The 26,782-nt window shown below is 39.4% G+C and overlaps 1 protein-coding gene and 1 non-coding gene across 2 annotated transcripts; both read right to left on the bottom strand.

Annotated features, from left to right (window-relative positions):
- CCDC77 (coiled-coil domain containing 77) lies at positions 1-26,782 on the bottom strand. Its single transcript, XM_033116270.1, has 12 exons — positions 26,672-26,782; positions 22,465-22,518; positions 20,584-20,821; positions 17,600-17,742; positions 11,154-11,250; positions 10,252-10,324; positions 9,039-9,130; positions 7,935-8,083; positions 4,438-4,654; positions 2,806-2,931; positions 2,553-2,705; positions 1-495 (listed from the first exon to the last, which is right to left on the bottom strand). Exons 2-12 carry the CDS (start codon positions 22,500-22,502, stop codon positions 349-351), a joined length of 1,473 nt encoding a protein of 490 aa, XP_032972161.1. The 5' UTR covers positions 22,503-22,518; positions 26,672-26,782; the 3' UTR covers positions 1-348.
- On the bottom strand, positions 23,959-24,063 carry LOC117029534 (U6 spliceosomal RNA). The gene has a single exon (XR_004424270.1). It is a non-coding gene; the product is annotated as a U6 spliceosomal RNA (small nuclear RNA).

Genomic DNA, 26,782 nt, shown 5'->3' with positions numbered 1-26,782 from the left:
TTTTACACCCAGCCCTCAAACCCCCTTCCCATCTGATTGTCACTGTCTTCTTTAAAAAAGCAAAAACATGTCATTATAAATAGAAATAAGGGGTAAGTCTCTAAGTAATTTAGGTTATAATCTAGGCCAAAAAAACCCAAAAAGGTTAACAGGACAGCAAAAATTATTGATAAAGCTTAGCATGAGAGAAAGGCTATTTTGGTGGTCCCAGATTCTTCACCCTATCTTTATAACAATGGATACCACCACTCTAGTCAACTCTGCCTCGTTTCTGGGAGAAGACGGCCGTGATCTCGGGTTTCAGAAAGCAGACTCGGTACAGGAGAGGGCCACTTCTAAAACTAAACATCAGCAAAGTCTAAGTTCATTCTCCAGACCAAATAGTTTGGACTTGAGGTTCTTCAGTTCTCCTTGGATCTTATGTGCCCGTCTATTGCTGTCACGGACCTCACACAGAATGGCGAGATCCTGGTTTGCCCGGGAATTAAGAGTTGCCTAGAGATTTGAAAAAAAAGAGGAAATGGTTACAGCATATGCCAGGGGAGAGACATCAGCCATAACGACTAGGCTACACTGGCTCCTTTTTATGAGACTTTTGGCACACAGGATAGATTTAATCCTTCGTTTCTTCAGTGACTAATTAAAAGAAGGAAAACATAGAGTAACATTAAAGCAAAAAAGGCAGGAGACTCTCTGCTTTCCCATACAACAGGAAAGGAGCCTTGAGATAGAGATCAATGAACAATTAACAATGAGTAAAAAGAAGAGACCAATATAAACATTACTGGTAAATTTACCAAAGAATGAAAGAAAGCACCTTTTCTTTTCTATAATCAACTTTGTTTGGAATGTAGTGATCACTAGGATATGTGGACGACTGGTTCAATCTCTTTTAAGAAGGCGTTGAGGCAACTTTGATTCTAAATAAGGCTGAATCTGAGAGGGAAAAATTACTTTTACTCAACTACTCACTTTCCCCATTTGTAAAACAGTTTTTTTAATCTATTAGGTTGGTGCAAACATAATTGCGGTTTTTGCGTTGTTTGAGTGTGCCTGATATTGGAATACATTCTTAAATAAATGTAGTTATATTATATATCATTTTAATGCACATTTCTCGCTTTATGTTTTTTTGCTAATGACTTATTACTTGCTGTTTATTTTATATTTATTTTAGACGATGGAAATGTTAGAAAAAAAGCAAATTCGAGCAATTTTCTTATTCCAGTTCAAAATGGGTCATAAAGCAGTGGAGACAACTTGCAACATCAACAACACATTTGGTCCAGGAACTGCTAACAAACGTAGAGTGCAGTGGTGGTTCAAGAAGTTTTGCAAAGGAGACGAGAGCCTTGTGGCTGGCAATCGGACCGTAGTGGCCAGCCATCAGAAGATGACAACGACCAATTGAGAGCAATCATTGAAGTTGATCCTCTTACAACTACACAAGAAGTTGCCAAAGAACTCAATGTCGACCATTCTATGGTCATTGGGCATTTGAAGCAAATTGGAAAGGTGAAAAAGCTCGGTAAGTGGATGTCTCTTGAGCTGACTGCAAATTAAAAAAAAACGTCATTTTGAAGTGTTGTTTTCTCTTATTCTACACAACGACAACAAACTATTTCTCAATCAGATTGTGATGTGCAAAGAAAAGTGGATTTTATATGACAACCGGCAATGACCAGCTCAGTGGTTGGACCTAGAAGCTCCAAAGCACTTCCCAAAGCCAAACTTGCACCAAAAAAGGTCATGGTCACTGTTTGGTGGTCTGCTGCTGGTCTGATCCACTACAGCTTTCTGAATCTCAGCAAAACCATTACATCTGAGAAGTATGCTCAGCAAAATCGATGAGGTCACCGAAAACTGCAATGCCTGCAGCCGGCATTTGTCAACAGAAAGGGCCCAATTCTTCTCCATGACAACGCCCGACCGTACGTTGCAAAACCAATGCTTCAAAAGTTGAACAAATTGGGCTATGAAGTTTTGCTTCTTCCACCATATTCACCTGACTTCTCGCCAACCAACTGCCACTTCTTCAAGCATCTTGACAACTTTTTGCAGGGAAAACAGTTCCACAACCAGCAGGATGCAGAAAATACTTTCCAAGAGTTCGCTGAATCCCAAAGCTCGGATTTTTATGCTATGGGAATAAACAAACTTATTTCTCGTTGACAAAAATGTATTGATTGTAAAATGTGTTGATTGTAATAGTCCCCATTTTGATTAATAAAGATGTGTTTGAGCCTAGTTATAATGATTTAAAATTCACGATCCAAAACTGCAATTACTTTTGCACCAAACTAATGCTTCTTGAATCGGGATAAAAATTTCTAGGTTTGACTTAGATGAAAGTATAATGATGCAGTCATTCAATTATTTCAGCCTATTTTTGTCCTCCCTCTACTGTGTCCTTGTTAAACCGATTTTAGTGAGGCTTACAGGATGGTGATCCATTAGCACCCGCCATCAGGGAAAGAGCACATCTTTCTTCATGACGTATTGTCTCACTTGCACCCCTTTTCTTCCTTTTAGTATTCAGGATCAGCAATTACCTTATAGAGCATTTGCTCCAAGTCCTTCAGTTTCTGCCGGAGAATCTTAATATCTGTCTTAAAACCTTCGACTTCCAAGATACGCCGCTTCTCCAAGGCCTCGTAGCGTTTTGTCATTACCTGTAAACGCTTCCCCATCTTGTTAGAGCGATCCTAAATTTTGGGAAATGAGAAGGCATTTATGAAGATGAGGGAAGCACTTCTTGAGCCATTGCACTTCCCACTCCATCATAAGTGGCCGAGAATTTTGTACCTTGAAGATCTCTTTCCTCACTCCTTCTTCCTCACGAATTCGTGCAAGTTCTTCTTCTAGGGAAATGCACTGCGTTTGGTACATATTAGACAGCTTTTTCTCTTGCAGTAACTTATCCTTTAGTGACTGCAGGTCAAAAGGGAAAATAATACTCAGTTCTATAATTTAGGTCGTTTAAATAGCATTTATGTAAAGAAAGAAAGGAAAGAAAGGATTTCCAGAAGTACAAAATGAGTTAAGGAACAAGAGAACAAGGAACTTCGGAAAACATTTGAAAGAGGATTCTCTTAACCTTTTTCTAAAGTGTACACAGTAGAAATTCTTTAAAATAAAACACATTACTTTTGGCTCTGGAAGAGTAGATAATGGAGCTCAGAAGTATCCCAAGTAAGCATAATGACAGTCGGCCCTCCAGCAGTACCCACAGGTTCTACATCCAGATTCAACCATGGAACAAAAATACTCCACAAAAAAGTTACGCTGTTGCTGACATGTACTACCTAGTTAGGACTACTGAACATGTACAGACTTTTTTTTTCCTTGTCATTATTCCCTAAATAGTACAGTATAACAACTATTTTCATAGCATTTACATTGCAGTACGTATTGTAAGTAGAGATGATTTAAAGTATACAGGAGGATGTGCATAGGTTATATACAAATACTATTCCATCTTATATATGGGACTTGAGCATCCATGGGTTTTGGTACCTGCAGGGGGCGGGGAGGTGTCCCGAAACCAATCCCCTGCAGATACCAAGAGACTACTGTATATGTTTGGGACACGTATCTAAAGTTCTTCTTTAAAAAGGAAGAAACATCAACAATGCTTACTATACATGTTACACTGAGTACCCAGAATGATCTTAAAAAATCCAAATTGGATCATGTTACTTCCTTACATACAGGCCGAGGGGAAGAGCATTCCAGGCGAGGGAAGAGCAAGTTTAAAGGCTCTGGAGTATGTTTAAGGAGAAGGATGTCACGGTTATAGAGAAACAAGCAAGGAGGAAGTGGAACACAAAAGGAGATTCTAGTGAGCAGCTGCCAATCACAGAGCGCCACCCCTCCAACCTCCTGGGTACCACTTCCTCCTTTAGCATACTCCGGTTGAAACTTGCTCTTCTCCTACGTCTGTATGGCAAGCTCAGTCCCATTTTTCTGGTCTCAGTAAAAACACCAGACTTAAGAGTAACCTTGTGCTTCTCTACAGAACTAGACTTCCAGTAACTACATATAATCTTCAAATACTCCTTTTAATTCCTTAATACCTTTTTAAAAATAATCTATCACTTTCTTGGTTGTTAATGTTTCTGTTCTTTATCATCCATTAACATGTAAATGCCATGAAGGCAGACCTGATGTAACTTATTTACTGCTGTAGCCCCAGAGCCTAGTCCCTAGTAGGAGTGAAACAAATATTTGTTGAATGAATGAACCAACAGTTTCATTTTCTAAATCCCCACACACTGTAAAGAGCTACTCTTTGAAACCTATTTCTTGAGGTTGTTGCTACATCTGCTTACTGTACCGAATGGATCTTGTATGACAATTCTTAGGTTCTTTGGAGTTCTGAGTTTTTTCAACTCTTCCAGAAAAACACACAATTTTTGTAAGATATACGGAAGCTACCTTAATATATTCATTTTGCTTATAATGACTCTCATGAACTGGCCAAACTTTTCCAATTTTATCTTCTTTCTTCTTACACTGTACCCTGTATTGCTTAATCTTTGACATCAAGTGATCCTTTTCAAGCATCCATGACTTCTCCTTATTTTGGTTTTCAAATCTGAGTTGCAAAAAGTCTTTGGTGCTCTCATAGAGCAGTTCCTGGGTATGATGGAGACTATGAAAGAAAGCACAAATGTGGACATGCAGACGCATACACAGCAATATGATATACAGTTATTCCAAAAAAGGTATGTTCTTTAAAAATTGTACAATATGTAAATTCTGTAAAATATTACTAGCAGTTTTTAAAATATGCTTAATCTGATCACTGGGAATCTTACATTTTTTTAACTAGATAAACTATAATGTATATACCCATACTCACTGGTTTACAGACTGGTCTTTACAGATATTTTCCCGAATGCTAATTTCAGGTTATATAATTAGAAGGACTATAGACATATTCACACATAGTCTGCATAAATATGGACTATTCCAAGGCACTAGACTTTATAATAAAGAATGAAATCATGGTATTCTGACTGAGAGTTAACACAAGTTCTAAAATGTCAAACACAGCTTTGCTTTTTTGGTTTATGCTGTGCTCCACACGTAACTGCCTGATAGCAAATCTTGTCTTCTTTTCAAGATCAACTTCTTCTATGAAATCATCTCGACAACTTTAGTCCACTTAATTTCTTTATTCTCTGAAATTCTTTATCAGTTTAAATCTGTACTCTTGTGTTATAATTCAACACTTGCTTCTATACTATGTCATGTTTTAATGGTCGACACGCATGTTTATCAACCTGAGTGAAAGTGTACACTTATTTATCATTCATTTTTGCCCTGCAACCACCAGATTGTCAAGGATAGCAGCAATTACTGGACATACACAGGGTACTAAATAGATTCCTGCTGACGACTGAGATTTAGGAATAGACAAATAATGTTTCTACCTTCAACTAAGAATATCCTTAGAAGTAAACAACCCATCAGTTTAACAACAACACTTAGAAAAATACTGTCTCAAATAATCAAACTGCTTGTTTGCAAAGAGTATTAAGTACTGTGAGGCAATCACTAGTTTTCCACTGAACAAATGTCAGATCCACTTAGTTCTTTTCATGAGTAATAGAGTACACACATAAGGGGAAAATGATAGCATGATGCTAGGCACAAAGGAGAGTAACTGTCAGCAGATGGGGAAAAAAACCCACATATATATATGTATATTTTGTATTATTTATACACACACACACACACTCATATATGTATGTATGTATATATCAGGTATATGTATGTGTGGATAAAGGAGAGATTGATTCAATTACCACAAGGCTATCTCTTGCTTTCAATGAGTTATTTTATTCTACCTGACATTATGTTCTCAATTACAAACTGGGAAAGCATGGTCTTGTTAATGTACAAATGGTTTGAAAGTGACACTGAAAGGTCACTCATTAATGGTTTTGGATTTCATGCCATTCAATATCCTTAGGATGATGTAATAGAAAGAACTGATCATGTACTCAGATATGCAGACGATGCTCAACTAGGATGGTTACTAATATTCTGGAAGACAAATATAAAATTACAAATTACTGTGACAAAAAATATTGTTCCCTTAGGCTAGGGGGAGGGGGAACAAGGACATAACTACAGTAGATGGTGATAAGTGCCATCATAGTGCTAATCTTTATGGGAATGTGGAGGAAGAGAAAATTCTGCCCGGGGAAGTCTTCAGATAGGGGTGACATTGCATAACAAGGTACCTGCCACATAGCAAGTGTTCCATAAACAACAGATATTACTAGTTTGGCTGAAGGACAAAGTGAACTACAGCGACAGAAAACGAAGTGAGACTGAAAGGTTAAGTTGGTGCCAGGTGACAATGCATGCTAAGGTATCAGGACTTTATCGTAAGACAAACAGGGAGCTATCAAATGTTTCTCCCCAGCTGATAAGTCCTAATGGAGGACCTAACTCATAACAGTGAGGAAGACTACTCAGAGGGAGCAGAGACGGGAAGAGCACTTATATTATTGCAACCATTCAAACAAGAATATCACTTGAACCAATAGAGTAAGAATGAGAGGGCAGAGAATGGATTTGAGAGGCTTCTCAGGGTTACACTTGATAGGGTTTGGAATTAGGGAATAAGAGTGGGGAGTTGAAGATAATTCTGAGGTTTCAAGCTTGGGAAATTGGATGGATGTGGTATCATTAAACTAAATGAGAAAAACAATGTAGTAGTAGGTTTGAGATGGTGGAAGGAGTGCTTGTTGGGACAGAGAAACAGTTTGGTCTCAATCTTGGTAAATTTGAGGTGTTCAAACATATTCAACTGAAGATGTCACAGCACAGATCTGGCCACTGGAGCCAGACAAAAGGCTGAGGAGGGTTAGATAGGTAGAAGAACCAAAAAAGACAGGTGCTTCAGAAATCCAGGGAGATTAATTTCAAAGAAGGAGTGATTAGAGGTGTCGAATACACAGAAAGATACTAATTATAACGACAACTGTAAAGAGGTAACTGGTCAGAGAAATTACAGATGACCTCAGAGTGACATCAGAGAAGTCACTGATGACCTTAGAAAGGGCATGCTTAGTAAAACGGTGGGAATGAAATAACACTGCAGAAAGGTGAGGGAAGGCGGGCAGGTAAGGAACCAAAGCTGTGAGTACAGAGAACGTGTTTTCTTTTTTTTGTTTTGTACAAGTATATAAAGTCACATTTTTCCATACTCATGAAAGGCCAAATAAAAGAAAAGGGTCCCAGTGGCTCAGGTGGTTGGAGCGCCGTGCTCCTAATGCTGAGGTGGCCAGTTCTATTCCCAATATTGGCCAGTGAGCTGCGCCCTCTACAGCTAAGATTGTGAACAACAGCTCTCCCTGGAGCTGGGCTGCCATGAGCAGCTGGAGGTTGGCATGAGCGCCGTGGGCTGCCGTGGGCTGCTGTGAGCTACCGTGTGCCACCATGAGTGGCCGGCAACTGCCAGGGTCTGCTATGTGTACATTTTTTTCATTTTTAAAGATTTTCTTGGGGAAGGGGAACAGGACTTTATTGGGGAACTGTGTGTATTTCCGGGACTTTTTCCCAGGACTCATCAGCTCCATCCAAGTCAAGTTGTTGTCCTTTCAGTCTTAGTTGTGGAGGGTGCAGCTCAGCTCCAGGTCCAGTCGCCGTTGTTAGTTGCAGGGGGCACTGCCCACCATCCCTTGCGGGAGTCGAACCGGCAACCTTGTGGTTGAGAGGACGCGCTCCAACCAACTGAGCCATCTGGCCACCTGGGAGCTGAGCGGGGAATGAAGCCCATTGACTTCATTCTAGTTGCAGAGGGCGCAGCTCGCTGGCCCATGTGGAAATCGAACTGGCAGCCGTATTGCCCAGAGCTCGCGCTCTAACCAACTGAGACACCCGTCCTCCCCCGTATTGCTTTCTTGAACACTCACTTTTTGGTAAGCTCTTTGATTCTGTCCTGATTTCTCTGGTGATGAACTTGTATTTCCTCAAGGCGAATCCGTCTGTCCTCCATAAGCCCTTCAACTTGCTCTTTAGAAAGTCTGGTCTGTTCTTCCAGCTGAGCCTGCAGTGCTTCCACCTAGATAGGCCATGGGGGAAGTGTCCAGTTCTGCCTTGCTTCCACTCATTTCTTAACTCTACAAGCCAGCCTTTCTCCAGAAAAATTTAAAAACAAACCAAAAACCCACAAACAAACAAAAGCACAGCAGCAAAACAAATAGAAGAAAAGCCTCAACTATATTCTTCATTTAGTGTCACAAATGAGGTTAGGCGACACAAGAAAAGACTGCTCACATGCAGCAAAGCACCGACATCACACAGAGACAGCTAGAAAATCCGTTTCCCCACCCCAAGACTCTCACCTCTTCCCCACAGCCCTTTTTGGACTTTCAGGACTGTCTCCCTTTTAAGACTCCTGACTTGCATAGACATGGAATGACTCTTCTCCTTGTTTTTAATTTAAAAAATGGAACAAAGTGAGTATAATGTAACTTCCTTCTCTGAGTCTGGCTATCATGATATTGGCCACAGGTACAACCTGTCCTTTAAATCAACAGAGCCCCCTGAGAATGACAGGAACTTGAGGGCAATGAGATGAAAAATCATGGTTGCAAATGATACACAATTACCAGGTGGTAAGAAGGTGATTCATTACTTCCTTAGAACATATGCACTAAATAAACTGACATACCCTTAAAGGTTGATCTATCAGCACAGACAGCTGCACGTCTGTTTATCCCCCAGGCCAACCACAAAGGGAATTCTTACTCTATGATGGTTTTGTTGCCTAGGGCATAGCATATAAGCGGAATGAACTGAAGATTCAGAATAGCATCTCCAGAATGGTTGAATACAGAATAATGGTTGTAAAATATAAGCTGCTTTAAATTAGGAATATTCTCAATTTTCTTAATTACATGATGCCTAGATGTAACATGTGTCCAAGGAGATACTTATACGCCAATGAAGGTATGTCACACAAAGCTAAGCTCGTGGACAGAAACTGTCTTGGTCTGACAAAATTAATTCTTTACCTGTAGGATCAGTGTTTGTATATCTCTTTGGTATTGCTCAGAACTTTCTTCCTTCTCTCTCACTGCTGGTTTTCTTTTGCTTACTTTACAATCTAAAAGAGAAAACAAAAATGAAGACCTTTACTTAGCTTTTCTTTCTGATATTCAAGTATCAGCATTACCTTTGCAGACTTCATTTTCATTTATCTATAACAGAAGGAAAGGAAGAAAAAGGAAAACATACAATAATTCTAGCGCTTAATTTTTCAATAAGGGAACTCTGCTAGGATGTCACCTGGATAATAATATCCATTTTTCTGAAGAATAAACTACGAAATTTTCCTTTGGAGTCGTATGTATTTTCTTTGCAAAGTCTTATTTAATCAGAAAGGGTAAGGAATACGAAAAACTAAACCTAAACATTTTGGTTATGATGTATCACCCAATTTTTAAAAGACAAAATTATTTTACAAATAAGCAACACTAAAATTGCATGGAACAAAATGTAATTCCTTGGATAATTCAAGAAGCTCATGCTAAGAGAGTAGATCTTAAAAGTTCTCATCACAAGAAAAAAAAATTAAAACTATGTGTGGTGATGGATGGTAACTAGACTTATCATGGTGATCACTTCGTACTACCGTGTTTCCCCAAAAATAAGACCCAGCTGGACCATCAGCTCTAATGCGTCTTTTGGAGCAAAAATTAAAAGACCCGGTCTTATGATAGATAAGACTTATATCATAGTGAAATAAGACCAGGTCTTATATTAATTTTTGCTCCAAAAGACGCATTAAAGCTGATGATCTGACTAGGTCTTATTTTCGGGAAAACACGATATATACAAATACCAAATCATTATGTTGTACACTTGAAACTAATATAGTATTATGTGTCAATTATATATCAATAGAAAGAAAGAAAGGAAGGAAGGAATGGAGGGAGGGAGGAAATTGGGATTTCCATTAAAAGAGAGTGAGAAAACGACTGAGACTTAGAGAGGCTAAGTAATATTTTGTGATTCCAGAAGTTGTCCAAATTTGTTTCATGACTTATCACCGTAAGCATGTTAATTATATATTTATTTCTACTCTATTAAAACATCATGGAAAGGTTTTTAAAAAGCTCAGTAAGATCTTAGACTACCATTCATTATCACTGTACACTAAGAAAAAATTTCTAATTTGCAGTTTTTGAATTCTGAATCAACGAGAATTTATAATATGGTTGGTACCTGCTCTGAAAGCTGACGATTCATTCTGTTCACATATACCTACAGCCTTCATAGTCTTTTGGAGAATGGTGACCTGAAAAAGCAAAAAGAAGGTATAGAAATAGCCTTCTTGTAAATGTAATTTTTTAGCTTTAGTTCCACAGATCAAACACTATTCATAAATGAAATTGGTCAAAACTGACAAAATCATATGAGAACGTCATACATATGAGACAAAGTAGACAAAGTAACAAATTGGATAAAACCCAGGATTGGTGATTTAAACTAAAAAAATAAAACTTCAGGGTAATTTAGCAATACCTGCTTTAAAAAAAAGGGGTCTTTGACAAGGGCCTTTAGGAAAGTGCTGGAAACACAGAAGTATACACATGCTCACTGAGGCACTGTTCATAGAAGTGAAAAATGAAATCGTATACACACATATAAATATTTCTATATGGATGGAAAAAGAACTTTATCTTTGGAATACAGATTATGGGAGCCACTACTTTTATGGTAGATTTCTGTGTGTTTGTTTCTAACAAAGGCCCTTCTTTACTTTTGTAATAGGTATAAATGAAGATTACAAAAGAAACCTGAGTATTGAAACTTGCTCCCACATTAAATCTGCTCCCGTTTTCCTCTCTCATCTCATCTAAAACACATATTCCTCTGTTGCTTTAGGTTTCCAAGTGGTGAAATGGGTAAAGAGTGCTACTTCCCAAGGATTGTGAAGAAAAGAATAAAATCATAAAGCTCTTTGTAAGTATAGAAAATGCTTTGTAAACAGGGAGACACGGGAGGGAGTACAATAGCTAATTCTCCTAACTTCAGCAAGCACCAAAATTGCTCTGATTCTGGACGCTAGCCTGTATTCTGAAAAAGCCATGTTTACCCTGCTGTCTGTAACAAATATTACTTACTTTGTTGGGAGGCTCCTTGTAGAAATAGGTCACTTCTCCAGTGTCAGTTCCCACAAGAGCCAAGAGAGTCTGAATCTTTTTCTTGTCTTCTAGCTCCCTGCAATTCTCATAGAGAGTAAGCACACATTGTGTCCACAGTAAGTAAAATTTTCTGTTTGAAGGTCTCTCTTCTGACTTTTTAAAACAATAGTAGCCTCAAATTAAAATTGAATAGGATTTATCTAGACCTTAGCTCTAATTTTTAAAACCAGGTACTTATATTTAGGAATTCAGAGAGAAGTGGCCAGAAACAAATTTCTCGGCTCTAGAAACGCAGTAGATGCTGGGATACACTGCTCAGGTTCCCCTCCCACGACTGACGGGTTCATTCTCCCAACTGCCAGCAACGTTGCAAACTGATGGCTCACACCTCAATCTGTGCCCAGAACTGCCATGGGTTGAGGGCGCCTGCCTTACTTGATTACATGCCTCAGGGACAGCCTGCACCCAGTGCCTGGCTAATGAGGGGTAGGAAAGCCCAATCTCCTTGCCTCGATTCAAGATATTTCAGAAGGGCCTTCCCAACTTTAGAGCGCCCTGTGGTATTGGCTGAGTCTGGGTGTAACTGAAGCACAGTTCAACTTCTGCCCAATTAGACTTGCCTTATTCCCTCATAGGCAGTTATTCCTGAGAGCACTCCCCAAGAAATTTCCTGCAAGTAAATCTCCTCTGTTTCCCAGGGAACCCAACCTAAGACAGTTATATCAGAAATGGAGCAAGGGGGACCAGCCCGGTGGCTCAGGCGGCTGGAGTTCCATGCTCCTAACTCCAAAGGCTGCCAGTTCGATTCCCACATGGGCCAGTGGGCTCTCAACCACAAGGTTGCCGGTTCAACTCCTTGAGTCCCACAAGGGATGGTGGGCAGCGCCCCCTGCAACTAGCAACGGCAACTGGACCTGGAGCTGAGCTGTGCCCTCCACAACTAAGACTGAAAGGTCAAACAACTTGAAGTTGAACGGCACCCTCCAGAACTAAGATTGAAAGGACAACAGCTTGACTTGGAAAAAAGTCCTGGAAGTACACACTGTTCCCCAATAAAGTCCTGTTCCTCTTCCCCAATAAAAATCTTAAAAAAAAGAAAAGAAAAGAAATGGAACAAGGAAGCAAACTCTAAACTCTAAAATGAGATTTCGGAGCCTGTGATATGGAGATGACTTATAGGATACAATGTTCTTAGCAACAAGACAGATGGGTCAACACGGTATAGCTTAAACAATGAAAATAAATCAAAGATGGAGAGAGGCTGAGTGCTGTGCCCCATATAAAAATCATGATCTCTGACCCATTTTCCACATCTCAGCCAGTTTTAAAACCCAGAGACTATTACCTGAAGGAGGAACTAGGTCTCCCAGAAGGTAGGACCCGGTGACACCACAATAAATGCACACAGTAATGATCCGCCCCCATCCTTCCCCAAAGGGCCTAGGGCCAATTATTCAAGTAATTGTACACGTGGCAAAAGGAAATACACAGGCATTCCAAAGATGACTAGATATGGTCTGAGTTCACACTGACACCTGGTGACCCAAAGCATTATCACAAGATTGGGGCTATGGGGACCATGGAATAAATGAAATTTTGGCCCAGGTGCAGCTCACAATAGGTCCACTGGACCCAATTATGGTCATTTCCCCCATCTCCAAATGAGTAACTGGAATGAACACATTTGAGAGTTGGATAAACCTCCACATTTGTTTCTTGGCTTCTGGGTTAAGGCAAGTAGAGGCCTCTGAAACTGCCCCTCTTCACCCCAGCCAAGAGGATAAATAAAGACCTAAAGGATGCAGGGCTGGAGGTCTCCATCAGACCCTCACTTCCCTCACAAGTATGACCTATGCAACACCAAGTGGGTACCAGTAGACTCATACAAAGTAGGCCCCAATTGCAGTCGCTGTGTCAGACGTAATATTTGCTAGAGCAGATTAACCTGGACTTGGGTACGTGGTATGTGGCTGCCCATTAAGCTAACGTACTTCTGTCCATTCCTAATAAAGCCACAAGCAGTTCTCAGTCACGTGATGAACAACACTATTTGTTACAGTCTTTCTTTAGGACCATTGTTAACTTTTCTGCTCTTTATCCAATCAGTCCAGAGGGCCCAGGATCTGGCCATTCTAAGATCACATTCGTTCACTATTGATGATATCACATTAAATTGGAACGGATAGATAAGAAATGGCAAGCACATTAGGACCCTTGGTAAGATACATGTGCTCGAGAGTGTTGGAGGTAAACCTTACAAAGCACATCAGTGAAGTTTTAGGGGTCCAATTTAGGCATGCCAGGATATGCCCTTGAGAATAAAGGACAAATCATTGCATCTCACGCCTACCACTACCAAGAAGGGAGCATAATTCTGAGAAAGACTCTTCAGGTTCTAGAGACAACATGTTCCATACTTTGGAATACTGCTCTGGCCTACACTTCAAGTGACATGGAAGATGAGATTTCAATGTGGCTCAGAGTTGAAATACAGAAGTTCTGCATCAGGTCAAGGCTAAAACTATTAGGGAGACTGAATCAGTAATCAAAAACCTCCTGACAAACGAAAACCCTGGACCTGACGGCTTCACTGGTGTATTACACCAAACATTTAAAGGACTAATGTCAACCATTCCCAAACTTTTCCAAAAATTGAAGAAGCGGCAGCACTTCCTATCTCATTCATTTTATGAGGCCAGCATTGTCCTGATACCAAAACCAGACAAAGACATTACAGGAAAGCTACTACAGACCAATATCCCTTTTGAACATCGATGCAAAAATCCTCAACAAAATACCAGCAAACCAAATTCAGCAGCAAAATAAAAGGATTATACACCATGATTAAGTGGAATTTATTCCTGGAATGCAAGCATAGTTCAATATATGAAAATCGATCAACGTGATACACCAAATTAACAGAATGAAGAGGGAAAAAAACACAATCATCAATTAATACAGAAAATGTAATTTACAACATTCTACACCCTTTTGTGATATACGAATTCTGACAATTAAGTTCACAAACTTGTTGCAACGATATTGCTAACCTTTTATTGATATCAGAGGGATTCTTCATTATGAATTTGTATCAACTGGACAGTTAACCAAATTTACTATTTGGAAGTGCTGAAAAGACTGTGTGAAAAAGTTAGATGACCTGAGCTTTTGGCCAACAATTCAAGGCTCTTGTATCATGACAATGTACCAGCTCACATGGCACTGTCTGTGAGGGAGTTTTTAGCCAGTAAATAAATATTACAACACCCTCCCTACTCACCTGATCTGGCCCCCAGTGACTTCTTTCTTTACTCAAAGAGAAAGGAAATATTGACAGGAAGACATTTTGATGACATTCAGGACATCCAGGGTAATATGACGACAGCTCTGAAGGCCATTCCAGAAAAAGAGTTCCAAAATTGCCTTGAAGGGTGGACTAGGGGCTGGCGTCACTGCATAGCTTCCTAAGGGGAGTACTTCGAAGGTGACTGTAGTGATATTCAGCAATGAGGTGTGTAGCACTTTTTCTAAGATGAGTTTGAGAACTTAATTGTCTGACCTTCGTAAACGCTCAACAAACTAGGAATAGAAGGAAACAACTTCTACAAAATAAAAGTCATATATGAAAAAGACCACAGCAAAGTCAATGGTGAAAGACTAAATGTTTTTCTCTAAGATCAAGAACAAGACAAAGACGTTCACTTTCACAACTTCTATTAAACACAGTACTGGAAGTCCTAACCTGAGCAAATAGGCAAGAAAAAGAACGAAAAGACATGCAAATTGGAAAGGAAGAGTAAAATTATCTTTGTTCACAGATGACATGATCTTATATGTAGAAAACCTCATGGGTTCCACCACAAACAAACAAACAAACCACAAGACACAACTCTTAGAACTGATAAGTGAATTCAGCAAAGTAGAGCACAAATTCAACGTGCAGAAATCAGCCACATTTCTGTACACTACAAGGAATAATCCAAAAGGAAATTAAGAAAAGAATTCAATTCACAATAGCATCAAAAAGAATAAAATATTTAGGAATTAACATAACCATGGAAGTAAAAGACTTGTACACTGAAAAAAGTGCTGAAAGAAATTAAAGAACACATAAATAAATGGAAAGACATCCAATGTCCAGGGATTGGAAGACTTAATACTAAATTGTCAAGATTACCCAAAGCAAACTATAGATTCAGTGCAATTCCTATAAAAATCACAATGACATTTTTTGCAGAAATAAAAAAATCCATCCTAAAATTCATATGGAATCTCTGGAGACTCCAACATCAAAACAATCTTGAAAAAGAACAAAGTTGGAGGACTCACACTTCCTGATTTCAAAACTTACTACACAGCTACAGCAATCAAAACAGTGTGGTAATGGCATAATGACAGACATATAAATCAATGGAATAGAGAGCCCAGAAATAAGTCCTACATATATGGTCAAATGATCTTCAAATTTCAATGGGGAAAAGACAGTCTTTTCAACATCTGGTGCTAGAAAAACTGCATATTCATATGCAAAAGAATGAAGTCGCACCCTTACCTAACACCATATACAAAGATGATCTCAAAATGGATCAAAGACTTAAATGGAAGAAGTAAAATTATAAAACTCTCAGAAGAAAAGATAGTGATATTGCAGGCAACAATTCCTTGAATATGACACCAAAAGCAGAAGCAAGGAAAGCAAAAATATGAAAATATGAAAATTGGACCTTACAAAAATTAAAAACTTTTGTGCATCAAAGAACACAATCAACATAGTAAAATGGCAACCCTCAGAATAGAAGAAAACATTTGCAAATCACTTATCTGATCAGGGATTAACATCGAAAATACATAAAGAACTCCTAAAACTAAACAACAACAAAAACAAACAACCCAGTTCAAAAATGGGCAAAGGACTTGCATAGCCATTTCTCTAAAGATACACAAATGACTAATCAGCACGTGAAAAATGCTCAACATCACTAATTAGGGAAATGCAAATCAAAACAACAAGATACCACTTCACACCCAGTATGATGGCTATTATTAAAAAAATAGAAAACAAGTGTTGGTGTGCATGTGAAGAAACTGAAACCCTTGTGCATTGCTGATGGGATGTAAAATGGTGCAGACAGTGTCACAAAATTAGCATCTGATCCAGTAATTCCACTTCTGGCTAAATACACAAAAGAACTGAAAGCAGGAACTCAAACAGGTATTTGGGCACCAATATTTATAGCAGTGCTATTCACAATAGCTAGCAGGTGGAAACCACTCAACTGTCCACCTACAGATGAATAGATAAACAAAATGTGGTATGTCCATACAATGGGATACTATTTAGCCTTAAAAAGGAATGAAATTCGGACATATGCTACAACTTCGATGAACCTTGAAAACATGCTAAGTGAAATAAGCCAGACACAAAAGGCAACATACTATGATTCTACTTTTCTGAGGTTACTAGAATAGTCCAACACATAGAGACAAAGCAGAATAGTGGTTACTAAGGGCTAAGAGGAGGGGGAATTATTGTTTAATGGGTAGAGCTTCTGTATGAGATGATGAGAAAGTTCTGAAATGTAGAGTGGGGTATGGCTGCACAAAAATGTGAATGTACTTAATGTTACCTAACTGTACACTTAAAAATGACTAAAATGGAGGCAGCCGGATGGCTCAGTTGGTTAGAGAGCAATCTCTCAACAAGGTTGCTGTTTCAATTCCCCACGGGATGGTGGACTGCACCCCTGGCAACTAAAGATTGCAAACGGTGACTGGACTTGGAGCTGAGCTGCGCCCTCCACAACTAGATTGAAGGACAGTGACTTGGAGCTGATGGGTCCTGGAGAAACACACTGTTCCCCAATATAACCACCCCCCCAAAAAAAAGTAATTGCAGTTTTCGCAATTTTTAAAACAAACAAACAAATGACTAAAATGGTCAATTTTATGTTAAGTATATTTTATCAGAACTAAAAAGAAGTGCACTGCGCTGGCCACTCAGATGCCACCGTCAGGACCAAGACACCCCCAAGGTGCTGAGTGCTTCTCAGGACTTGGCTTTGGCTGACGGGGGCTGCCTCTCCAAAGTTCACAGCCCCTCCCTGGTGGCAGCCTACATCCCACGACAGATCTCTGTGGGGGTATAAAGTCTGACTCCGTGGCCTCTGAAAGGCAGTTTTGCCTCAGAGTTCCCCATGGGGTTGGCTAAAGCCTGCTATCACGTGTCACAGTTCAAATTTTCCCTTTGCCCAACTCTGCTCACAGATGCTATTCCTGCGAGCCTCCTTACTAACCATCCTGCAGGCAAATGTCCATCTCAGTCCGTTTCCTGGGGAATACAACCTGAGAGTTACCACCGAGAACTTGATCTTGTCGCGTGTAACTTAGAACTATAACTCCAACATTTCCCTTCTCCCACTTGGTACCTGATTCTCAGCCGGTCATTTTCTGAGTAGAGGCGCAAAACATGTTCCCGTTCCTGGAAGAGACAGACCTGCATATCACTCAGAGCTTTCTGCAGTTCAGCAATCTCCTTCTCCCTCTGCTGCAAATCCCATTGTAGTTTGTGCTGAAGGAAAAAAAAGTAGTTGAAAAGATAATGGGTTTCACAGAAGTAATGTCTTCCTGGATATGGAAGAGTCAGTTTGTGTAGAAATATTACAAAGTGAATGGTCTCACTAATACAGAATTCAAATAACAACAAGTTGTGTTTAGACTCGACTTTAAAAGCTATAGGGTAAGTGTGATGTATGCATATAATGACAAAGCTCTCTTATCTTCTTTTTAGATGACAGAACCCAGAACACCATATGATTCACCCTTCTAGTCACACTTAAAAAAAATGCTTTCTATGTAATAAGCATTATGAAATTATTGAAAATAAAGATAAAAGGTATTTTATGGAGTGACAGACATGCAAACAATGAAAATTACTTAATGGAGGAATACACATGGTAAAATGGCAGAGAAAGAAAGTACAGCAGGAGTAAAATCTCTGATCCAATCAGGGCCCCAAAGGGTAGGTAGCTCTGCCTTTTTGGAAAGTCAGAAATCAACCTACCAAAAAGTTAAAACTTGAAAAATGTAGACAAGCAGAGGGTGGGCACTCTCAGGAAAGAGAACAGGAATACAGAACCAACAGACTCTTATATGTTTGAACAACTACGAGTTTTTCCGTGTTACTGGACTGAAAAATGAGAGACAGACTGGAGAGGTGTGAGACTGGAAGCTGGGATACTGAGTAAGGAGAACATTTCAGTGGCTCAGGTGAGATATAGTCTGAAGTAGGGTGAGGCAATATGATGAGCATGTTGGAATGGATTAAGGGATATTTAGGAGCAGAATCAACAGTATTTACATGATTGAATGTAGGGGCTGAGCGGAATTGTAAGCAATGATACCACTAACCAAGACGCAGAATAAGAGAAAGTTAAAAATAAGGGATGGAGGGAGGGAAAATGGTAGTGGTCTCTGTGCATGTGTGGGCAGAGTGGACAAAGCGAGAATAGTTCACATATGTACATATTGTCATGGAGCTCAGGAGAAAAGTGAGTCAGTGTTAGTTATTTTGTACATAATCACCCCATATGGAGTAGTATGGATAAAAATGAGATCATTTATGGTGGAATCTGGAAGAACTTTGACATTTAAGACTGATGAAGGGGAACTGTCAATGATGACTGAGAAGAACTGTTCAGAGAGGTAAGATAAAAACAAAGAAAAATGACACAGAAATCAAGAAAGGAAGAGTTTTCAGAAAGCAGAGGTCAACAGTGACAAACACTGGAGAGGTCACAAAGAGATCATTCTGGCAAATGGGCACTGGAGACCACAGGAGGAACAGTTTAGTGGAATAGTGAGGATGAGACCAAACTGCAGTCAGAGCGTCATGAGTGGGTGATAAAGTCACACGATTCCAGAAATGGGACTGGGAGAAGAAAGAGCCATCTACAGCAGAGAATAGGTGGAGAGGGAAGCACAACTCAAGAAGTGGTTTTTCATTAAAAAGTCAGCAAAGACGAGTATGTTTATTATATACAGTACTGAGGAGAAAAGGCCAATCTAGGCAAGAGGTTAAAAATAGAACACACAGAGAAGAGCGATGATGAAGGGTTTCTTAGGACAAAAAAGAAATGGGGCCAGGGACAGTGGTGGACCAACTCAGCTTGAAGAGGCAGAGATATCTTATCCCTGAAGGTATAAGAAAAAGAGAGATGGGGAAGATGTAGGTAACTGTGGGGATGGGCAGGAAGGAGTTCACGCATGATGGCTGGTGCCTCCTCTGTGACCTAGGAAGCAAGACTGCTGCCTGCTGAGAGGGCTAAGGGGCTGGAGGACAGCAGGGGATGTATGGTGCACATGCCGAGGGAGAAGGAACCAACTGGACCGCTAAGGAAATGGTTGTGGAGTGACTGAGGACACAGGTGAATTTCTTTACCATGTTTTATTCTTTAATGTTTTGTGACCTTTCTAGGACAGTGGTTCTCAACTAGGGACCATTCTGCCTATACCCCAGGAGAAATTTGGCATCGTCTGCAGGCACATCTGATGGTCACAACTGGAGGTGGGTGTGTGTGTGTGTGTGTGTGTGTGTGTGTGTGTGTGTGTTACTGGTATCTAATAAGTAGAGGCCAAGGAGGCTGCTAAACATCCTACAATTCAGAGCACAATCCCCACCACAAAGAATTATCGAGCCTAACATATCAATAGTGCCAAGGCTGGGAAGCCCTGCTGCAGAGACTAAGGTGCAGTTCCAGCGAGGGTTTTGCTATGGAAGTGGAGCACGAGAATAAGGCGTAGTTATTGCTGAAGTGAAACACGACAGGGTTCAGGTTAGCAGGGAAGGACCTAACGTCAGAAGCTGACATGCAACACTCACAAAACTGCCAAGTCAAGGAGCCATGGAGGTAATAATGAAGTTAAATGAAGTCAGGTGAGAGGGGGTGAAAGAACCAGAAGTGAGAGAGAGACTGAGATGTAAGAGTTAAGATTTTAGAGGTGGCTGGGGTGGCCGGGTGGCTCGGCTGGTTAGAGCGCGAGCTCTGAACAGGGTTGCCAGTCCAATTCCCACATGGGCCAGTGAGCTGTGCCCTCCACAACTAGACTGAAGGACAACGACTTGGAGCTGATGGGCCCTAGAGAAACACACTGTTACCCAATTAAAAAAAAAAAAAAAAGTTTCCCTGTGTTTTGGGGGAAAAAAAGATTTTAGAGATGGAGCAGTTTGCGGGGGATTATGATCCAATCAGGGCCCCAGAGGGTAGGTAACTATGCTGGGGTAGAAAGGAATAAAAAAGAATTTTTTTAAATAAAACATCTACTTATGATACAAACTAGTACTTCTAAGATCTTCTCTGGTAATGAATAAACCTAAGTAGAGTCCTAAGAGGGCATGTAGCATCTTTTGCACCTGTCCTTCACAAGCTTCTCTATACAGCTCCAGTTTCTTCAGTAGGTCCTCATTTTCTGCCTCACACTCAGCCATCTTCTTTTGATAATATTCCAGAAGCTCCTGAGAAGGGCAGAGGATGGCCAGACGATCTTCGATGGAAGGCAAGGGAGTTGACTCCGGTGAATCTGAGAAAGACACTCCCTTCCACCTGGTGGAACCACTGAAGGCAGCACCATGTTTGGAGACAGTCGTCGGCCTAAGTGAAATTAGAAAGGACACGTATTCATTAAACTGTCTAAACGTTAATGAGACATTATAAGTTCTTACATAAAACAGGGGTTTATGTTCTTAAGGTGCTTATAATTAAGGTGCTCATAAACCTTAAAAATTTGATGCTACAGGTTAGTGAATAATCTTATGAACTGCTTTCCAAGTATTAGAGGTTTAAAGTTGAATGCAAAAAATACATGTAGAGTATAAAAACATCATTTAAAAAAACAGAATATAAAGTAAAAAGATGCAACAGAAAATTTAATACCACAAGACATACAGCACCAGGAACACTTATACATTGCTGATGAAGTGTAACTTGGTGAAACTGCAGAGTAAACTGGCAGAAGCTACTAAGACTGCAATTCCTCGTCCTAAAGAAACTCATGCACCTATGTACAAGGTGACACATAAGAAAATGTTGACAGTAACATTATTTGTAATAACAAAAACAGTAAGCCTTCCAAATGTCCATCCAATAGGATAATAAACTGGGGTATGTTCATTCAATGGAATATTATTCAAAGTTATCAGAAACTGTGAAATAGATATACATGTATACATATGAATGAATCATCCAAACAATACTAAATGGAAAAATGTATGTAGACGCATATATAAAAGATATTACCATTTATTTAAGATTGGAACTTGCAAAATGCAAGTATTTTTAGGTATAGGTATACAAGTGGCAATATTAAGGAAGGGAATGATAAATATGAGAGTCACAATTAGAAAATATAGCCTAGTTACAAACCACACAACCACATCAGGTCGTAATGTCTAGCACTAGAGACGTCTGAATGACACAGACGAAGACTAGACAAGAACTAAGGCCAATCAAAGGCTGGACAAGAAGTTTTGTTCTTTGTTTGCTTTTAGCAAACAAGAGACTTAAGCTAAAATAATGAAAGTTAGAAAATAAATGATATAGAAGAAACCCTCATGTGAAAATTAATCCACATTGGCTAACTGCCTGCAATTTACAACACAACAAAATAGGCAGCAGAGTGCAGACCGTTTATGCCAGAAGCCCAGAATTGTAGTTAACGAGGGTTATGGTCAGCATTTTAATAGGTGAGCCTGTGTGGAACAGATATTAAAATGCACTTTCAGCTAGCATGAAGGAAAAAAACCCACTATTTTCTCAATCATTAAAAGCCCATGACAGAAACACTATTTCACGTGATGTTTCATGTTTTCAAAGGGGGTTACCTGACAACAACCCTGGGAAATAGGTTAGTAGGTGAACTTAGAGGAATTTCTGAGATTGTACAGATGAGAGCTGTGGCAGTGAGGATGAAGAAGATGTATCACATAGCAAGGTGAAGGCAGAACCCGAATTAAAAGTCACCTGTGTATGCTGGTTGTTTGCTCTGCAATCCAGGATGCGCTGGCACTGTACTAGGCCCGCTCACACTGCCTGGACTTTGGTATTAACATTTAGTACGTCCTGGTTTTCTATCTAAATTTCACATAATAAGCATAGAAAACAGAGTCTAATATAGTTCAAACCCAGAGTTTGGAAGTCTGCTGCCAAAACCCTTCTAGTTCCTAAGCTAACTTGTTACTAAGGCTACAGAAGTCTTGATTCTTTATTTTAACTCAAAAAATAAGCAAATGTCTTACTTTCTGCAGACAGGGGTATGTGTCGGGGTAAAGTTCATGCTGTCTTTTCCACACCTGCCAAAGACACAAAAATTCAGAATGAGAGGTCAGGAACAGAACGAACAGTAGAGACTACACTGAGTGGTTCCTTCTCCAACATCACATGAGCCTGCTATGAGAAAGGGATGTTTTAAAATGCAGTTCCAAATCCTCAAGTTCTATAACTTTTGAATTTTCATAAGGTATTCTTTCTCATTATTTTCAAATAAAATCAGAATGGTATTTAATATTTGGATGGATAACACAAACAAAAAGAAAGCCTCCTTAGTGTAAGGATTATCTGCAACAATGCAAAATTATTATTAAAATCCTTTCAGTGAAATTATAGGAGAGGGAGATGCAGAAAGTTTCTAGAAGAGATAGTAAGTGGAAATTAAGGTAGAGGACCCATTATGCTAAATTTAAGATAAATACAAAGTGATTGATATTATCTTTATTTAGTGTACTATTATTTCATTTTAGAAAAAGAAAAAAAATTACTTATAAGTTTTAAGTTTCATTCACAATCTCCATTCCAACTGATTAGATAGATCTTGAGTGCCTCTACTTTGAATAACATTATCAGAGACTTTCAGGAAGATAAACCCTCTCCTCCAGGATTCCAATGTCACTTTGGTGAAGTCCTTCCTGCTGCTCTGGCATTGCCTTACCACCTTCTCATCACCATCTGACATGTTGTGTTTATTTTGTGACTCTCCTCACAGGAATATGGAAACTCACCAAGGGCAGATTTTTTATGTCTTTGTGTTCACTGCTGTATCCCCAGTAACTAAAGTAGTGCCTGCTTCATAGTAGGTGCTCAACAAATTTTTTTAAATAAAAACAAATTTAAATCCTCAATATGAATTTGACTCTGTTCAACATCTTTTTCTTCTACTGGTCAGTCTATCCGATCTCGTTAGAAAACCTGTTTCTGATTCTGTCACTCCATTTGCTTTCTCTTACCAGCCGACCCTTTAAATATGACATCTCTTCTTATTCTACTTGTTTCCTTCAAATTTACCTCCTTCTACAAAACCTCCAAATTCAGCCAATTTGCCTCTTGTGAAAAATAATCTAGAAAATAAAAATGGTAGCTGGGTTGGTATGGTAAGATTACGGGTGACATTTTTAGAAAGTTTTATTGAGATGTAATTCACATTCCATAAAATTCACTCATTTAAAGTATACATAGATTCACAGATTTTCGTGTATCACAGATAGGTCCAATCACCACCACAACTGAATGCATAACTTTTTTATTTTTTTTAAGGTTTATGAAGGAAATGCAAGTCAACGTATTTGCACATAAATATCCAGGTGTAACTCAGCTTTGTTTTCATTTCAGATTGCCTTACACAATTACTTTTATAGAGAAAAGTCACAATTTTGCTATTGGGAGCCTTATGCTGTGCTTTGACTCATTGTTTCTTGGGAGCTAATCAGCAAAGGGTGTGAGGAGGCTGGGGCACTGCACAAAATGTGGAATGCTTCAAGAATTTGCGTGTGATCCTTGCACAGGCCATGCTAATCTTCTCTGTATCATTCCGATTTCAGTATATGTGCTGCCGAAGAAAGCACCAGAGCATTTTCTTAATCCATTGAGATTTTGCTTCCTGGCAATTGTCCTCAGTTTGGCTCAAATAAACTGATTAAAAATTCTCTAAAGGTTTGGAATTTCTTATGTCAACAAACAATGAATAAAAGGGCAGAGCATAATGTATGATACCTACAAGCACTCAATAAATGCATATTATTATTTTTACTGAAAATATTCCTCTCTTGGTTCAAAAGGTTTCGTCTTCAATTTTCTTGACTATTTCCTCTATCCATTTTTCAGAAACATTATTGCCACTGCTTTTATGATTACCTCCATCATCAAAACCTGACTACCTGGCATAGAGTAACAACTACTTGTTGAATGAACAAATGACCTCTTTCAATGTCCTGATTTGAATTTCCAATTATGTAATGGGCATTTTCACATATATGTCCCATTGGAGCTTGAAATGTTTAACAAAAAGAAAAAAATCAAGTCACATTCTTTAGCACCTCAAAGCTAACATTTCCCAAACCTAACACATCATCGTTTTCAACCAAACATGCTCCTTCTGACTTTCCTATTTTAGTAGTAGCATCTTCCAAGCAACTTGGATTTGAAAATTTAAATTATTTCTTTCTCTTGACCCTTTCATCCAACCATATGAAAATCATCTATATTCTATCTCAACAATAACCATTCTAACTGAGAATTTCCATATCTTCTTACCCACTGTACTACAATGGCTTAATTATTCTCAAAATTAATAATTTTAATTAATTACTAAATTTTTAATAATTTAATCTCCCCTGGACCATCTTCTCAAAAATCATAAATTTCATAAGCAGCTCCTCATGGCCTAATACATTAAATCAAACTCTTCTTAGAGGTCACTACTTCTAAGGACCAAACCTATCCCTCCTACCTCGTTTCCCCTCTACTCCCCTAACCTCAGTTTCCAGATAACTTTCTTGCGTCCACACTTTGTTCCTCCCGATGGAACATAGCTCCCTCCACTCATTAATTTCATTTAATAAAATTCTGTCTGCACACAAAAACTCAAACACTACCTCCTTCATCTCTTGCCTGAGTCTCTCCATCCAAAATGATCTTTCCAAATGATCTAACTGTAAAAGAACTGCATTTGTAATCCTCTACAAGTTAACACATTAAAGTTCTCTATTGCTGTCATTTCTCCCAAGATAGTGCATGTTCTTTGCAAATAGAAACTGTGCCTTACTCATTATTGTATCTCCCAAAAGAACAATGGCCTTGCTTATAAATTAATGGGTTTCAGCTAGCTTCTATTCCTCCATCTCTGCAATATCCTTGTTTAGATATACGAGGTGTGATCAAACAATATGGTGAATGTTTAAATAAAAAAAAAAGTGTATTACGGTAAAAGACCCATTGCCATTAATCCCCCTCAACATACTCCTTCTTGTTTCAAACACACTTATCCCATCATTCTTGCCACTTTCTGAAGCAGTTCTGGAAGTCCTCTTTCGTGAGTGTCATTAGTTGGGCTGTTGTGGCTGCCTCGATATCCTGAATCATTTTGACTTTGTGGAAGAGCTGGAAGTGGCACAGTGAATAAGGTGGGTGAGGACACACCATAACGTTTTTATTCGACAAACTGTCATACCAGAAGTGATGTGCCACACAAAGCATTGTCATGATGGAGGATGATTTACAGCACACTTTAAAACACACCTTCTCCCAACCGTAGCTCACACCCAACTGACTGCACCAAACAAGTTGAAACTTGTCACACACTGTTACTGAGGTTCTACGCGCCGCTTCCGGTATTGAAGATCCCTGCCTTTCCGTTGGATGGCACTCGGCTGCAGCATTCACCGTATTTTATGATCACAACTGTGTCACAAATCGCTTCTGATACAATTTGTCAAATAAAAATGTTACGGAGTGTCCTCATCCACCTTATTCACTGGATCTGGCACCATGAGACTTCTGGCTCTTCCCCAAAGTCAAAATGATTCAGGACATCGAGGCAGCCACAACAGAGCAACTAAAGACTCTCACAAAAGAGAACTTCCAGAACTGCTTCAGAAAGTGGCAAGAACGATGGGATAAGTGTGTTTGAAGCGAGAAGTATGTTGAGGGGGATCAGTGGCAATGTAACTTTTACCGCAATAAATTTTTTTATTTAAACATTAACCATATTTTTTGACCACACCTTCATATTTTTTTATAGCTTGTCTTCTTACAATTAACCTTTATTTAGCATTCAGACATTTACTATTTTATCTATGCCCACAACTCTGTTAAGTATTTTTATTATCCTTTAATTTTACAAGTGAATAAATTGAGGCTTAGACTAGCGTGGGGGGAGTAAATACCAGAACCCAGCTCCAGGACGTCCAAATTCTGTACTTTTCCCATTTCATCCCATTCTTGACTTCCTCATCTCTATAGCTCCCCAATCCTCCAGCACCCTCTAAATCTTTCCCTTTGCAGATTCTAACTTTTCTCTTCCGGCCTCAGCCCTGCTGCTAACGAACCCCATGTTTCAGGCTCACATCCCTCTCTTCCGTACTGCTTCCACAGTTACTCCTCCCTCACCAGGTTTTTCCTTCCCAAGTCCCCTTGCCTAGCCCTCTCACCCGAAACCAGAAACTTCATACTCACGCAACACTAAAACCACCGAGGTAGAGAATCCAACCGAAAAACAAATGTTAAATCAGGGAGCGCCGCAGCGCCACTGGCCGTGCACGAATCCGTCCAATCATCCAAAGGTTT

This window comes from Rhinolophus ferrumequinum, chromosome 10 (assembly GCF_004115265.2).
Source record: "Rhinolophus ferrumequinum isolate MPI-CBG mRhiFer1 chromosome 10, mRhiFer1_v1.p, whole genome shotgun sequence".
NCBI classification, from domain to species: domain Eukaryota; kingdom Metazoa; phylum Chordata; class Mammalia; order Chiroptera; family Rhinolophidae; genus Rhinolophus; species Rhinolophus ferrumequinum.
The sequence above is the reverse complement of the archived record's forward strand: the minus strand, read 5'-3'. Positions and strand labels throughout refer to the sequence as shown.

Excerpts from the sequence above, each read along its gene's own strand:
- CCDC77 (XM_033116270.1), bottom strand. The coding sequence starts at position 22,502 with ATGAACTTTACCCCGACACATACCCCTGTCTGCAGAAA. Across the intron at positions 8,084-9,038 it reads TACAAACACTGATCCTACAG|GTGGAAGCACTGCAGGCTCA; the intron begins GTAAAGAATTAA and ends TGGCCTATCTAG. Across the intron at positions 2,706-2,805 it reads TGAGGAAAGAGATCTTCAAG|GATCGCTCTAACAAGATGGG; the intron begins GTACAAAATTCT and ends CCCAAAATTTAG.